Below are 14,966 nucleotides of genomic sequence, written 5' to 3'. Positions count from 1 at the left end.
CTCAATTTACAATATTATCTGTAATACTATAATATAATTATGAATATGACTTCTTATATATACAGCGATTAACAAATGCAGATGTTCTATGTGTGTTTAGTTTCAACCACTGTTTTGTATCACCTTTTGTGTATGTCCTATCTTTATCAATACCATTTCCTCAGTTTGATTTACTACATTTGCTTGAAGTTCTAATAGCTTGTATATTTCTTTCTTGTGTGATATGCATGCCTAGTTTAACTTAGTTTTAAAAATGTACCTTTCTATATTCCAATGTTCTGTTTATCTTATGTCATGTTAGTAAAGGGCAGCTTTATTTTTCTTAGCTTTTTTATATGCTTATGCATGCCATTTAGATTTAGTTAAATTTAGTTTATGTGTGATATGCATGCCTAGTATAGTTCAATTCTGTGAATTCCTTTTAGTTTGCTTATAATATTACTTTTATATGCGTTATGTATAACTTTTTTGTATTTTTTAAGATCTGTACCAGGGTATATGATAAAACATTGATAGATACTTGTATTTCTGTGTCGCATGTCATGTTTTAATTCATTTATTTCTCTTTTACACCATTTGTTTGCTTGTTACTGGATAATCTATGTTATGTCGGAAAATAGCTATAATTAAACTCGGTTTACAATATTATCTGTAATATTATCATATGATTATGAATGTGTGACCGTTTGAACATAAGACGTTTGACCTTGATTATCCTGAATTACTCCCCTTGGTTAATCTTCAGTGTGTGGTATCAAAATGGTGGACAAATACAGTTTCGTTACTTAAATCGCGAAATTACTACTTATATTCTTTTAACAATAATTGACATACATCAAAATGATGACATAAACTACTTAACAATAATTTTCAATCATGGAAAGTGACGAAGATCACGTACAAACTTTGCTAAGCATGGGGTTCCCCAGCGAACTTGACATTCGAAAAGCTTTGCGCCTAGCAAAGAACAGTTTAAATGACGCCGTTGCAATATTGACTAATGATCATCCTACTACTAGTTTTGACACTCTCGATGATATTGAAATGAAAGATTTGGCAAAAGGTTCAACCAACCCAGTGTATGGTCCAAATCTACCAAGCTACAGTGACAGTTCTGAAACTGAGGTAATGGGAAAATGATTAATTGTGCATCAGTTAAAGAATATTGAACATTTCTTGATACATGATCATACATATTGTTAAACACAAACGTGCGTAGAACATGTGCTGTTAATTTGATGTGTTTCAATTTGTTAAACCACTGTCAATTTGTTCTGAGTTTGCGAAACCTGTCTGACCCTACAGCCTAATCTGGTATAATTTCACTGAATCTGGATAATATTTTACACTCTAAACAAAAAACAAACAGGGCTCGAATTTAGCACTCGCACACTCGCAAAATGCGAGCCAAAATTGGAATATGCGAGTTGAATTTAAAGACACTCGCAAAAATTTGCGAGTTGCAAGTACTCGTTACTTTGTAGTTTTGTACACTGGTCTTTCATTTCCATTTTTGGCAGCGGTATTTAACGATAATCGTATCGAGACACGTATCGAGACACAGTCTGCATAATGATGACAGGCATAAAGATAAGTTTTTTACGCGTGTTGATTTAAAGTCGCTGATGGCTGATGGCAATGATAAATCAGTTCCCAAACAGAGGCCAAAATGAAATAATATGTCCGTTTAAACTGTTTGGAAGTGGAAGAGGGAGTTGTACATTAAATTGACCATCAACACCTATGACAAAAGGAACATTTTCAAAATATTTTGCACAGACCAATACTCAGGCTTGATCCGACTTCCTCAGTACGTACTGTCAGTGTTACATATATTATGATGATATCGTTTTAATGTAAAATTACATGATAATTCATTAAATCAATTAAACTATACCTTAAATCATTGTTTTCCATTCAATATATATTTTGCCTAGCAAACACAAAAATTTGCCATAAAATATGCGAGTGAGTGTCTGGTTTTGCGAGTTGAAAATTTAAGCACTCACAAAAAATTGCGAGTATCAAAAAAGTTAAATTAAGCCCTGAAAACCCCATCAAACTCATAATTATTCATTGGATATTTATTTTTTGTGTACGGAACTAATATAAAATTACATTATCTAGTATTATTTCTTGTTTTTATGATATTTTATGGACGCAATATGCTTTAACCCAGAATCCCGATCGGAACAACTACCCACTTTTGGTACAAAACAATTTGTACGTGAAGGATTTGCCATATCAAAAATCGTAAAAAAATCCGTCAACGTACAATTATATGGACTAAATGCCCAATAATTTACATTAAATGGTTATTCTCTTGTGTAATAATTGTTCAAAAATGCTATTAAAGATCGTAGAAGTTGAAGAATTGCTTTTGTTTAATTTGAAAACTTCATCTACATGATATTGTTTCATTTTTTTTCAGAAGGAGATGGTAGAAGCAATGGAAGATTCCTCAGATGCGGTTCAAGAAGAAGTAAACCCATATGAATTCCCAGTAACCAACTTGTATGAGCTAGAGGGCAGGGTTTTTGCAGAACATTGGTCAATACCTTACAAGAAAGAGGAATCACTAGGGAAATGTTTGATAGCAGCTGCCAATCTTGCAGAAGCAGGTATTTATTTCAGAACTCAGTTTTCCATGACCTTCAAGCTTATTGTGCTAATTATTTACGTTGGGTACCAAATGCAACAGAATGCTCAAACTGCCATGTTCATCTGGTGGAGATCGAACCCACAACCTCTCTCTGTAGGGGGACACTCTTCCAGGTTGCTATAAAAGCTAGCTCTTGAGCAAGACAGCATAAGTGCCACTATTAAATATGGATGTATACAGATGTTCAGGACTAGTCTATTCATATTTTGCGAATTATTGAAATGTGTCTGAAGTTTTCATTCCTCACAAATAATTATAAGCCTACTTTTAAAACTGAATCTCTTCCAATGTGCAGTAGTATCTTTTATGTAATATAACATTTAATTTGGAATGTTTTGGCTCAAGAATATAACCTGATTGATAATCAATTGTCACTTGAGCCGTAAGAATTTGCGCCTGCCACATGTGTACTTTAATTTGATGAAAAAACAATCAGCACTTTATAGCTTCACGAGCCTTTCATCTTCATACCCCTGACTGCCATTCTTTTGTTTATTGAATGCCCAATAGTTTACCATAGCATCAGGAATTGATGGGTTATTGGGTTATTGCTTATTCTTTATTGTTTTTCAGGGCTAATGGATAATGATGAAAACTGTTCAAGATTTGTGAATCGAGTTATGACTGAGTCTTTTCAGAAGGTAGGTAAAAATATGACTCGCTGCATTGTTGAATTCAATTTTAATGTCTGTTTTGAACTAAATGTATTTAGAAACAGTAATTAGTTAATTTTGATTAATTTGAAACTACCGTACATTCAGTCTTGTTTTATAATCCCAGAACAACTTTGTATCAAACTAAGCTGTATGTACATGTAGATCTGTCTGAGCAATTAAAGGGAATATATTTAGATAGAAACCATTTACTTTACCTAGTTTTATCACCAGTCCTTTATTATACAATTTAGTTGCTGACTTCCAATGCTGTACACCGATGGAGCACGGACATCCATGAAGGCATCTTCAACATGCTGCAGCTGCTGGTGGATCTGTGTGTGGCCAGGCTTAAGCAGCAGCCAGTGCACCAGCTTCTCATGGACATACTTGCCATGGTGAGTACTTTCTTGGGTATTAAAGATGCACCCTTACTCCCAAATAAGATTGACCACAGTTAATACAATTGTTCTAATTTACCGGAAAGGATGAATAAATATCGAAAACTATGATTCTTATGAAGGAAACTGTGTTTAATTTGAAAGAAAGGTGCAGAAAACACGGTATTTCACCTTATGATACAAAAGTTGATCACTGTAAATCTTTTTGGACCTACCAGTCATTTAACATTCAGGGCTTTTTCTGCCCATATTGGGAAAAAGTCCCTAGACATTTTGGAAAATTTTGCGTTGTGAAAGTGCCGAAATCTGGAAACTTTACAGTTAAAATAAAAATCTGTCTAGTCTTCTGCGAATTAGGAAATGATTTAATATTAGTTTATTTTCCCTTTAAAAGACCCCAAATGGCTGAAATATCAATCCTTGGGGTGTAAATATCTACTGCAATAAATCATGATAATATTTCATATTTCAGATTTCTGAATGTGATGAAAATCAATGATTTCTGAGTTCAATTACAAAAAAAAACTTTACCTCACATAATTTATTAGGATGTTGAAAATGAACCAGTACAGGTAAAAAGAATTTCTTAAAAAAAAAGAAGATTTTTTTTATTTATTTTTTAATTTTTGATTGGGTTTTTTTCCTGAAGATTGGGAAAAATATCTTGTATTTTGCCTTAGGAATGGGTCTGATAGTCGGCCTCGTGGATACTATAGAAAAAGCCCTGATATTTGTGCATTTTCAGCCATTAAATACTTATACACAGTTACAAACTTGTTATCAGTAATTAATGTTTTCCAGAAATGTATGATTTAGTAAGTAGTACGTAGGTTTATCACTCAAAATTTATGTTTGTTATACATGTGTATCTATTGATTTTAAATAAGAGTATCACTTTAAGTTTGTACCCAATGAATTTGTTGCAATGGTATATGAGATGGGAGATGCATATTGTTTGTTATTTCTTGCTATGGTGGGTAACTTGGGTCAAAATTAAAACACTTGTTTGATTGTAGCAGTCAATTGTATAAAACTTGGATAAGATGTCCAAGTTGAGCTAGTTTGACATTGAAATGATTTCATTGGTTAATACTTATTTTCAGATAAATATTGACCAATCAATAATTATTTTGGCTAATTTCAACAAAGCCAAATACTTAACCAGTTTTAATCAGTTTTATACAATTAGCTACAGCTCACTGAACATGCCTGACTGTTTTTGTGACTTTTGAGTAAGCAAAAGAGATGATGAGGAGGTTGTCTGGGCTTTTTGTTTGTTTTGGGTTCCAAGATGGAAGTTATTGGGCGGTGCTAGGTGATAGCCCTGGATGTCCCCTACATGCCAGTACCCGGTCTTGGGGCGTCACATCGCCTCCTTCTGGTCGTAACAGCCACCCAAAGTAGGTCCATGTGCTGTTTACCCAAATAGGGGGTCCTGGACGTTGGGGGTCAATTTTGGTCAAGCTCACCCCAAGATGGAAGTTATTGGGCGTGCTAGGTGATAGCCCTGGATTCCCTACATGCCAGTACCCGGTCTTGGGGCGTCACATCGCCTCCTTCTGGTCGTAACAGCCACCCAAGTAGGTCCATGTGCTTGTTTTACCCAAATAGGGGGTCCTGGACGTTGGGGGTCAATTTTGGTCAAGCTCACCCCAAGATGGAAGTTATGGGCGGTGCTAGGTGATAGCCCTGGATGTCCCCTACATGCCAGTACCCGGTCTTGGGGCGTCACATCGCCTCCTTCTGGTCGTAACAGCCACCCAAAGTAGGTCCATGTGCTTGTTTTACCCAAATAGGGGGTCCTGGACGTTGGGGGTCAATTTTGGTCAAGCTCACCCCAAGATGGAAGTTATTGGGCGGTGCTAGGTGATAGCCCTGGATGTCCCCTACATGCCAGTACCCGGTCTTGGGGCGTCACATCGCCTCCTTCTGGTCGTAACAGCCACCCAAAGTAGGTCCATGTGCTTGTTTTACCCAAATAGGGGGTCCTGGACGTTGGGGGTCAATTTTGGTCAAGCTCACCCCAAGATGGAAGTTATTGGGCGGTGCTAGGTGATAGCCCTGGATGTCCCCTACATGCCAGTACCCGGTCTTGGGGCGTCACATCGCCTCCTTCTGGTCGTAACAGCCACCCAAAGTAGGTCCATGTGCTTGTTTTACCCAAATAGGGGGTCCTGGACGTTGGGGGTCAATTTTGGTCAAGCTCACCCCAAGATGGAAGTTATTGGGCGGTGCTAGGTGATAGCCCTGGATGTCCCCTACATGCCAGTACCCGGTCTTGGGGCGTCACATCGCCTCCTTCTGGTCGTAACAGCCACCCAAAGTAGGTCCATGTGCTTGTTTTACCCAAATAGGGGGTCCTGGACGTTGGGGGTCAATTTTGGTCAAGCTCACCCCAAGATGGAAGTTATTGGGCGGTGCTAGGTGATAGCCCTGGATGTCCCCTACATGCCAGTACCCGGTCTTGGGGCGTCACATCGCCTCCTTCTGGTCGTAACAGCCACCCAAAGTAGGTCCATGTGCTTGTTTTACCCAAATAGGGGGTCCTGGACGTTGGGGGTCAATTTTGGTCAAGCTCACCCCAAGATGGAAGTTATTGGGCGGTGCTAGGTGATAGCCCTGGATGTCCCCTACATGCCAGTACCCGGTCTTGGGGCGTCACATCGCCTCCTTCTGGTCGTAACAGCCACCCAAAGTAGGTCCATGTGCTTGTTTTACCCAAATAGGGGGTCCTGGACGTTGGGGGTCAATTTTGGTCAAGCTCACCCCAAGATGGAAGTTATTGGGCGGTGCTAGGTGATAGCCCTGGATGTCCCCTACATGCCAGTACCCGGTCTTGGGGCGTCACATCGCCTCCTTCTGGTCGTAACAGCCACCCAAAGTAGGTCCATGTGCTTGTTTTACCCAAATAGGGGGTCCTGGACGTTGGGGGTCAATTTTGGTCAAGCTCACCCCAAGATGGAAGTTATTGGGCGGTGCTAGGTGATAGCCCTGGATGTCCCCTACATGCCAGTACCCGGTCTTGGGGCGTCACATCGCCTCCTTCTGGTCGTAACAGCCACCCAAAGTAGGTCCATGTGCTTGTTTTACCCAAATAGGGGGTCCTGGACGTTGGGGGTCAATTTTGGTCAAGCTCACCCCAAGATGGAAGTTATTGGGCGGTGCTAGGTGATAGCCCTGGATGTCCCCTACATGCCAGTACCCGGTCTTGGGGCGTCACATCGCCTCCTTCTGGTCGTAACAGCCACCCAAAGTAGGTCCATGTGCTTGTTTTACCCAAATAGGGGGTCCTGGACGTTGGGGGTCAATTTTGGTCAAGCTCACCCCAAGATGGAAGTTATTGGGCGGTGCTAGGTGATAGCCCTGGATGTCCCCTACATGCCAGTACCCGGTCTTGGGGCGTCACATCGCCTCCTTCTGGTCGTAACAGCCACCCAAAGTAGGTCCATGTGCTTGTTTTACCCAAATAGGGGGTCCTGGACGTTGGGGGTCAATTTTGGTCAAGCTCACCCCAAGATGGAAGTTATTGGGCGGTGCTAGGTGATAGCCCTGGATGTCCCCTACATGCCAGTACCCGGTCTTGGGGCGTCACATCGCCTCCTTCTGGTCGTAACAGCCACCCAAAGTAGGTCCATGTGCTTGTTTTACCCAAATAGGGGGTCCTGGACGTTGGGGGTCAATTTTGGTCAAGCTCACCCCAAGATGGAAGTTATTGGGCGGTGCTAGGTGATAGCCCTGGATGTCCCCTACATGCCAGTACCCGGTCTTGGGGCGTCACATCGCCTCCTTCTGGTCGTAACAGCCACCCAAAGTAGGTCCATGTGCTTGTTTTACCCAAATAGGGGGTCCTGGACGTTGGGGGTCAATTTTGGTCAAGCTCACCCCAAGATGGAAGTTATTGGGCGGTGCTAGGTGATAGCCCTGGATGTCCCCTACATGCCAGTACCCGGTCTTGGGGCGTCACATCGCCTCCTTCTGGTCGTAACAGCCACCCAAGTTCCGTGATGTTTGGTTTCAATTGGTTAGGCTGTGGTGGCCTGTACGTCAAAACAGAGATTGATCATGATTGTATGTTTATTTAATTTTTCATTAATATTCATTTAATATTACATTTATTGCATCATACAGAATGTCCAGTCCTCGTTTAGTGGTTACAAATACATTTATACAGCGATCGATGTTATTGATATCAAACCAGACTTGTTGTCTTCTTTAATCGATATTCTTTCATCATTTTATTTATTGCATTAAACTGAATTACGTCCAATTCTTATTCAGCGTTCACCAATACATGTGTTTTATGTTTCCTTTTACTTCTACAATCTGGTGCATTTCAAGAATTTTCAGTGCAAAATTTATTACGGTTATGATTAAATTCCTTATTGGCTGCTGACTTAATGTATTTGGCAATTTTCTCTATTTCGTCGTATCTATTTCCGTAAGTCAACGCAAACACTTATTGGCTGCTAGCTATTGGCTGCTGGCTTGGCGTTAGCATCAAAATGGTGGACAAATACAGTTTCGTTACTTAAATCGCGAAATTACTACTTATATTCTTTTAACAATAAATCAAATACATCAAAATGATGACATAAACTACTTAACAATAATTTTCAATCATGGAAAGTGACGAAGATCACGTACAAACTTTGCTAAGCATGGGGTTCCCCAGCGAACTTGACATTCGAAAAGCTTTGCGCCTAGCAAAGAACAGTTTAAATGACGCCGTTGCAATATTGACTAATGATCATCCTACTACTAGTTTTGACACTCTCGATGATATTGAAATGAAAGATTTGGCAAAAGGTTCAACCAACCCAGTGTATGGTCCAAATCTACCCAGCTACAGTGACAGTTCTGAAACTGAGGTAATGGAAAAATGATTAATTGTGCATCAGTTAAAGAATATTGAACATTTCTTGATACATGATCATACATATTGTTAAACACAAATGTGCGTAGAACATGTGCTTTTAATTTGATGTGTTTCAATTTGTTAAACCACTGTCAATTTGTTCTGAGTTTGCGAAACCTGTCTGACCCTACAGCCTAATCTGCTGTAATTTCACTGAATCTGGAGAATATTTTACACTCTAAACAAAAAACAAACAATTTGGAAAATGAGATTTCTGTCTGGAAGTCCTGCAGGATGCCAATTTTTTTGGTTTATGTTCCAAGTTGTATGAGAACTAATACCCTAATGCCCAATTAGTCTAAAATAATAGACATGTTATACAGGATTCTTCCAATCCCTAACGTCTAAACGGGTTTGTGCAAAAACCGGATGGGTTTGAAAAATATTGAAATTGTATTTAGTGAAGTATTTTATGTTTGAAATGGATATTAAAGATTTATATTTATATTTTAACATGTAAATACAAAGCTATTTTGCTCAAAACAAGCATTAAACACATGATCTACCTTTCCAATAAAATAAAATTTGACTGACACAGACAACAATTATGCCAAGCAGAACAACTCGACCCAATCGCAATAACTCTACCACCTCCGACAAGCTTCGTGATAGACCTGGTAATTACAATCAAACAACTCGGCCAAGACCGAAGTGCTCCGATTGTTGTAAAACTGTGAACTGCAGCCTTGCGTTATGTTTTGACAGAATGAAATGAAGAAAACCAGGGCTCGAATTTAGCACTCACACACTCGCAAAATGCTAGCCAAAATTGGAATATGCGAGTTGAATTTAAAGACACTCGCGAAAATTTGCGAGTTGCAAGTACTCGTTACTTTGCAGTTTTGTACACTGGTCTTTCATTTCCATTTTTGGCGGCGGTATTTAACGATAATCGTATCGAGACACAGTCTGCATAATGATGACAGGCAAAAAGATAAGTTTTTTACGCGTGTTGATTTAAAGTCGCTGATGGCTGATGGTAATGATAAATCAGTTCCCAAAAAGAGGCCAAAATGAAATAATATGTCCGTTTAAACTGTTTGGAAGTGGAAGAGGGAGTTGTACATTAAATTGACCATCAACACCTATGACAAAAGGAACATTTTCAAAATATTTTGCACAGACCAATACTCAGGCTTGATCCGACTTCTTCAGTACGTACTGTCAGTGTTACATATATTATGATGATATCGTTTTAATGTAAAATTACATGATAATTCATTAAATCAATTAAACTATACCTTAAATCATTGTTTTCCATTCAATATATATTTTGCCTAGCAAACACAAAAATTTGCCTTAAAATATGCGAGTGAGTGTCTGGTTTTGCGAGTTGAAAATTTAAGCACTCACAAAAAATTGTGAGTATCAAAAAAGTTAAATTAAGCCCTGAAAACCCCATTAAACTCATAATTATTCGTTGGATATTTATTTTTTGTGTACGGAACTAATATAAAATTACATTATCTAGTATTATTTCTTATTTTTATGATATTTTATGGACGCAATATGCTTTAACCCAGAATCCCGATCGGAACAACTACCCACTTTTGGTACAAAACAATTTGTACGTGAAGGATTTGCCATATCAAAAATCGTAACAAATCCGTCAACGTACAATTATATGGACTAAATGCCCAATAATTTACATTAAATGGTTATTCTCTTGTGTAATAATTGTTCAAAAATGCTATTAAAGGTCGTAGAAATTGAAAAATTGCTTTTGTTTAATTTGAAAACTGTTCATCTACATGATATTGTTTCATTTTTTTTCAGAAGGAGATGGTAGAAGCAATGGAAGATTCCTCAGATGCGGTTCAAGAAGAAGTAAACCCATATGAATTCCCAGTAACCAACTTGTATGAGCTAGAGGGCAGGGTTTTTGCAGAACATTGGTCAATACCTTACAAGAAAGAGGAATCACTAGGGAAATGTTTGATAGCAGCTGCCAATCTTGCAGAAGCAGGTATTTATTTCAGAACTCAGTTTTCCATGACCTTCAAGCTTATTGTGCTAATTATTTACGTTGGGTACCAAATGCAACAGAATGCTCAAACTGCCATGTTCATCTGGTGGAGATCGAACCCACAACCTCTCTCTGTAGGGGGACACTCTTCCATGTTGCTATAAAAGCTAGCTCTTGAGCAAGACAGCATAAGTGCCACTATTAAATATGGATGTATACAGCTGTTCAGGACTAGTCTATTCATATTTTGCGAATTATTGAAATGTGTCTGAAGTTTTCATTGCTCACAAATAATTATAAGCTTACTTTTAAAACTGAATCTCTTCCAATGTGCAGTAGTATCTTTTATGTAATATAACATTTAATTTGGAATGTTTTGGCTCAAGAATATAACCTGATTGATAATCAATTGTCACTTGAGCCGTTAGAATTTGCGCCTGCCACATGTGTACTTTAATTTGATGAAAAAACAATCAGCACTTTATATCTTCATGAGCCTTTCATCTTCATACCCCTGACTGCCATTCTTTTGTTTATTGAATGCCCAATAATTTACCATAGCATGACATAATGTTTTGATAGCCCTCAGGAATTGATTATTGCTTATTCTTTATTGTTTTTCAGGGCTAATGGATAATGATGAAAACTGTTCAAGATTTGTGAATCGAGTTATGACTGAGTCTTTTCAGAAGGTAGGTAAAAATATGACCCGCTGCATTGTTGAATTCAATTTTAATGTCTGTTTTGAACTAAATGTATTTAGAAACAGTAATTAGTTAATTTTGATTAATTTGAAACTACCGTACATTCAGTCTTGTTTTATAATCCCAGAACAACTTTGTATCAAACTAAGCTGTATGTACATGTAGATCTGTCTGAGCAATTAAAGGGAATACATTTAGATAGAAACCATTTACTTTACCTAGTTTTATCACCAGTCCTTTATTATACAATTTAGTTGCTGACTTCCAATGCTGTACACCGATGGAGCACGGACATCCATGAAGGCATCTTCAACATGCTGCAGCTGCTCGTGGATCTGTGTGTGGCCAGGCTTAAGCAGCAGCCAGTGCACCAGCTTCTCATGGACATACTTGCCATGGTGAGTACTTTCTTGGGTATTAAAGATGTATGAAGGTCTGCCTTGTGCATAGGCTGCATATTGGCTTGACCGCACATGACACCATCACAAATCAATCTAGTTGTGTTGCAGGATGAGAAATGAAGAATATCTTAAGTCTAGCCTAGCACACCTAATTAAGACACTCTGATCGTTTGATTTGGAGACAAATTTGTATGTGCAAAAAGATTTTATTTTAAGTTTCATTGAGGTACTAATTAATTGTTGGAATAACCTGTCTAATGCCTGTGAGTAATCTTTCACTCTCATATTGTTTGTTTGTGTGCCTGAAAGCAGACCAAAGACATTACAAGAGTGTATAATCCAAAAAATAGACTTGTTTTTAAGTTATAAGACTTTTGTAATAGACCACAAAAAATCAACTGAGTCCATGTGAAGTACCGGGAATAGTGTTTGATTTACAAAATAATTTCATGTAAGAGTATGTAATGTTTTGTGTATATTAATTAACAGTAAACACACATACTAAAACACGAATATGAAAGGGAAAACTCCTATAAACTGGAAAAACTCCTTGAAGTTCTGGTTGAAACTATATTTGTTTTCAGGCGTTGAACCCAGAATGTGAGTTCCAGTATAAGAACAAAGGTCGTCGTGATCGAACCAACTGGGAGGAAAAACTTGAAGATGGTGAAATGTACTCTCGAGTTGTCATTGATACATACAACAAGGATCCCTATGGCTGGCTTACTGGGCTCATTAATAGGGTAGGTGTCAAGTTTACTGTCAAAATGATGCACATTAGTTTCTTTTTTTTATTAATATGTATACAATAGCAATACAAAACACTGTACATCATATACAGAAGAAAAAAAAACACACACAATATTTTCAATTATCATACGACTTAATGTTTCATCTATATTAAATAAGCTTATTTCTTGTCACGTCTTGCCATGTTAGATATCGAATTGCTGAGCTAAATTTTAATGTTTATATTTATATAAAAAAAATTAAGGGGGGGGGGGGGTATGGGGAATATAAAAGGGGATTTCTGAGAGACATACTGGTATTTCATGTTTGGTTGTTTGTTTTATTTTTTTCATGATAAGAAATTCCACTTATGTAAATGGATATCTAATTTATTTTTCATGACGGCTATTTCGCGTTCGATATGATGCTCACTAGTTATGAGTTCATTAATTGGGTACTGGGTTAGATAATATATTGCAAAATAGTTACTTGCCTAATTGATAAATTTTCATATGGATAGTGAATAAACAAAATTGAAAAAGTCTTTCGGTGCATGATGCTTGATGTTTGTGTTTTTCAGTTTGCGTGGAAAGGAGGGTTTGAAAGCATAAAGAACATCCTAGAATCGGACGAGCTCGATGCTCCTGTAAGTCAGAATCATATATTGGTGAGAACATACCCAAATCATGATTTAAACTGGTACTCATGATTTTGTTTGTCAACGACTCTTTTCAATGCAATTTATTTTAATGGCTAGGCCAGTTTTGATTGAAAAAAGGATATTTCTGTATGTAATACATGTACCTTGATTACTGCTCAGTCTTTAAACAGCCAACATTAAAATAGTGAGATTTCATTACAATTAAATGTGTTCATTAAATAATTAGAAAAAAATACATGATGGGGTCCTCTCATGGTTTTGGTGTCCGCTGCCCTCACCCAAGAGATTGTAGCATAGAGACCCACCAAGAATGCAATTTTATGGCCGGTCATACCTGTATTCTTGGTTTCTACTCGGGGAAATTATTTTAATTTTTATATCACCGAAAAACAAGCTATGGAAAATTCTTATAAACAAAGACATGATATCCATTAATTTCAATAAACTTCCTGATAGTTTAAAATAAACTTCACTTTAATGCCACATTTTACCTATATATTTTCAGTCAATAGCTGCCTTGTTGAAGCCGTTGGGTATGTGTGCGGAGTACCTGAATCCCGAGGTAGTCCGGAAATTACTCACCACAGGAATGGAGCGATCCATACAATATGTGCAGAAACTTGAGGAAAAGGACTTCAAGGAAAAGGTACAGCAGTCTTTCCTTGCAAGAGTATTTGTACTTATAAATTACCGCAAGCATGAATTTGGTATAGTCAAAACATTTTCCATTAAAAAAAATTGCCAGGCATTTGAATATTCTGTATCGGTTAATAGTGACATAATATTATACAAAAGAATTATGCACAGTTTTATGTACATGCCATTGAATACTGTGAAATCATAATTATTTGTTGAACATTAATTTTCATTGTTTTCGTGTTTGGCTTAGCCACAATTTCCTAAGATCCTAATGAAATTTTGACCTTTAGTTCTGAAATCATACTGTCTATGTAAAAGGGTATACGTGTATTCACATTAAATGTACGTGGCGGTATACAACTTGTAAGTACCTAATCATTGTTTAAATTACTCTTAAAAATACGTTTTATATATATATTATTTATCTAAAATTACCGGTCACGCAATAAATTGACATGGCTGTCTGCGCTTACTGGCATATTGTCCTAATGTAGTAAGTTTCATAAACTGCGTGACGTAGATGATACATAGTACGAGATTGGGGTGTGATGATTTTGCAGACGATTAGGATCACTGTTGTGATTTTTTTCCACAAAATTGTCCTTTTTCGAAAAACCACAAAATTTCAAACCCGCGAATATAATTAATTTCACAGTATGTCAGTATATTCTGAAGAGGACTACAGGTACATAACAGTATATTTTATATATGAAATTTTACCAATCTGCTACTTCTTTTTCTCCCCCCTCCCAACAGAAAGTGGGCAGTGTATCAGACCTGCTATCCTCCATGAAGCTCCTGTGTATGAAAATCTGGCCCACCGACACCGACTCCCTGGATAGTCTCCGGCTCGATATCGCCCTCCGCATGCTCAAATCTCCACATTTTAACGCCAAGATGAACTCGCTGAAAGAGGTACGGCATGTTACGTTTTTTACATGTATATTTACTTGATTATCCCCCTTATACATAAGGCCACAGTGGTTCTCCTGATTTGGGCCAAGAAATATTGGAAGAAGTTTGAGTAAAAACAGAAGCAGATTTAGGGGGAAAACATATTTTCTTGCATAATTAATATTCAGAATGAATCATTTAATGATAACTCCACAAAGTATTTATTTAATATAACTATTTCAGTCTTTTTGTGTTAAATATGAAAAATGTGTGTATTAAATCTTACATACAAGGTATCAATATCAATTTGGTGTGGTCGAAATATGATTAACATGTTTAAT

The 14,966-nt window shown here is 37.5% G+C and overlaps 2 protein-coding genes across 7 annotated transcripts in view; both read left to right on the top strand.

The window, feature by feature from the left end:
• The first annotated feature begins 745 nt into the window (after positions 1–745).
• On the top strand, positions 746–4,532 carry LOC128215255 (ubiquitin carboxyl-terminal hydrolase 24-like). The gene is made up of 5 exons (XM_052921963.1): positions 746–1,125; positions 2,432–2,621; positions 3,236–3,303; positions 3,570–3,713; positions 4,518–4,532. The coding sequence occupies exons 1-5, from the start codon at positions 877–879 to the stop codon at positions 4,530–4,532; spliced, it is 666 nt and encodes a 221-aa protein (XP_052777923.1). The 5' UTR covers positions 746–876.
• Positions 4,533–8,206: 3,674 nt separating this feature from the next.
• The window catches only part of LOC128213610 (ubiquitin carboxyl-terminal hydrolase 24-like), a 68,969-nt gene continuing 62,209 nt past the window's right edge, over positions 8,207–14,966 (top strand). For 4 of the 6 annotated variants that reach the window (XM_052919514.1, XM_052919513.1, XM_052919511.1 and 1 more), the window contains exons 1-8: positions 8,207–8,584; positions 10,408–10,597; positions 11,222–11,289; positions 11,556–11,699; positions 12,287–12,445; positions 13,012–13,098; positions 13,598–13,738; positions 14,488–14,646. In XM_052919514.1, coding sequence (XP_052775474.1) covers positions 8,336–8,584; positions 10,408–10,597; positions 11,222–11,289; positions 11,556–11,699; positions 12,287–12,445; positions 13,012–13,098; positions 13,598–13,738; positions 14,488–14,646 — 1,197 coding nt within the window. In that variant the 5' untranslated portion in view covers positions 8,207–8,335. The remainder of the gene's footprint in view (positions 8,585–10,407; positions 10,598–11,221; positions 11,290–11,555; positions 11,700–12,286; positions 12,446–13,011; positions 13,099–13,597; positions 13,739–14,487; positions 14,647–14,966) is intronic. The other 2 variants (XM_052919516.1, XM_052919512.1) reach the window with 1 other exon arrangement.

Source organism: Mya arenaria, chromosome 13, assembly GCF_026914265.1.
Source record: "Mya arenaria isolate MELC-2E11 chromosome 13, ASM2691426v1".
Lineage (NCBI taxonomy): Eukaryota > Metazoa > Mollusca > Bivalvia > Myida > Myidae > Mya > Mya arenaria.
The sequence above is the reverse complement of the archived record's forward strand: the minus strand, read 5'-3'. Positions and strand labels throughout refer to the sequence as shown.

Bases quoted from the DNA above. Each gene is read 5' to 3' on its own strand.
- LOC128215255 (XM_052921963.1), top strand. From the start codon at position 877: ATGGAAAGTGACGAAGATCACGTACAAACTTTGCTAAGCATGGGGTTC. The intron at 1,126-2,431 runs GTAATGGGAAAA...ATTTTTTTTCAG, and splicing joins GTGACAGTTCTGAAACTGAG to AAGGAGATGGTAGAAGCAAT. The intron at 2,622-3,235 runs GTATTTATTTCA...ATTGTTTTTCAG, and splicing joins TGCCAATCTTGCAGAAGCAG to GGCTAATGGATAATGATGAA.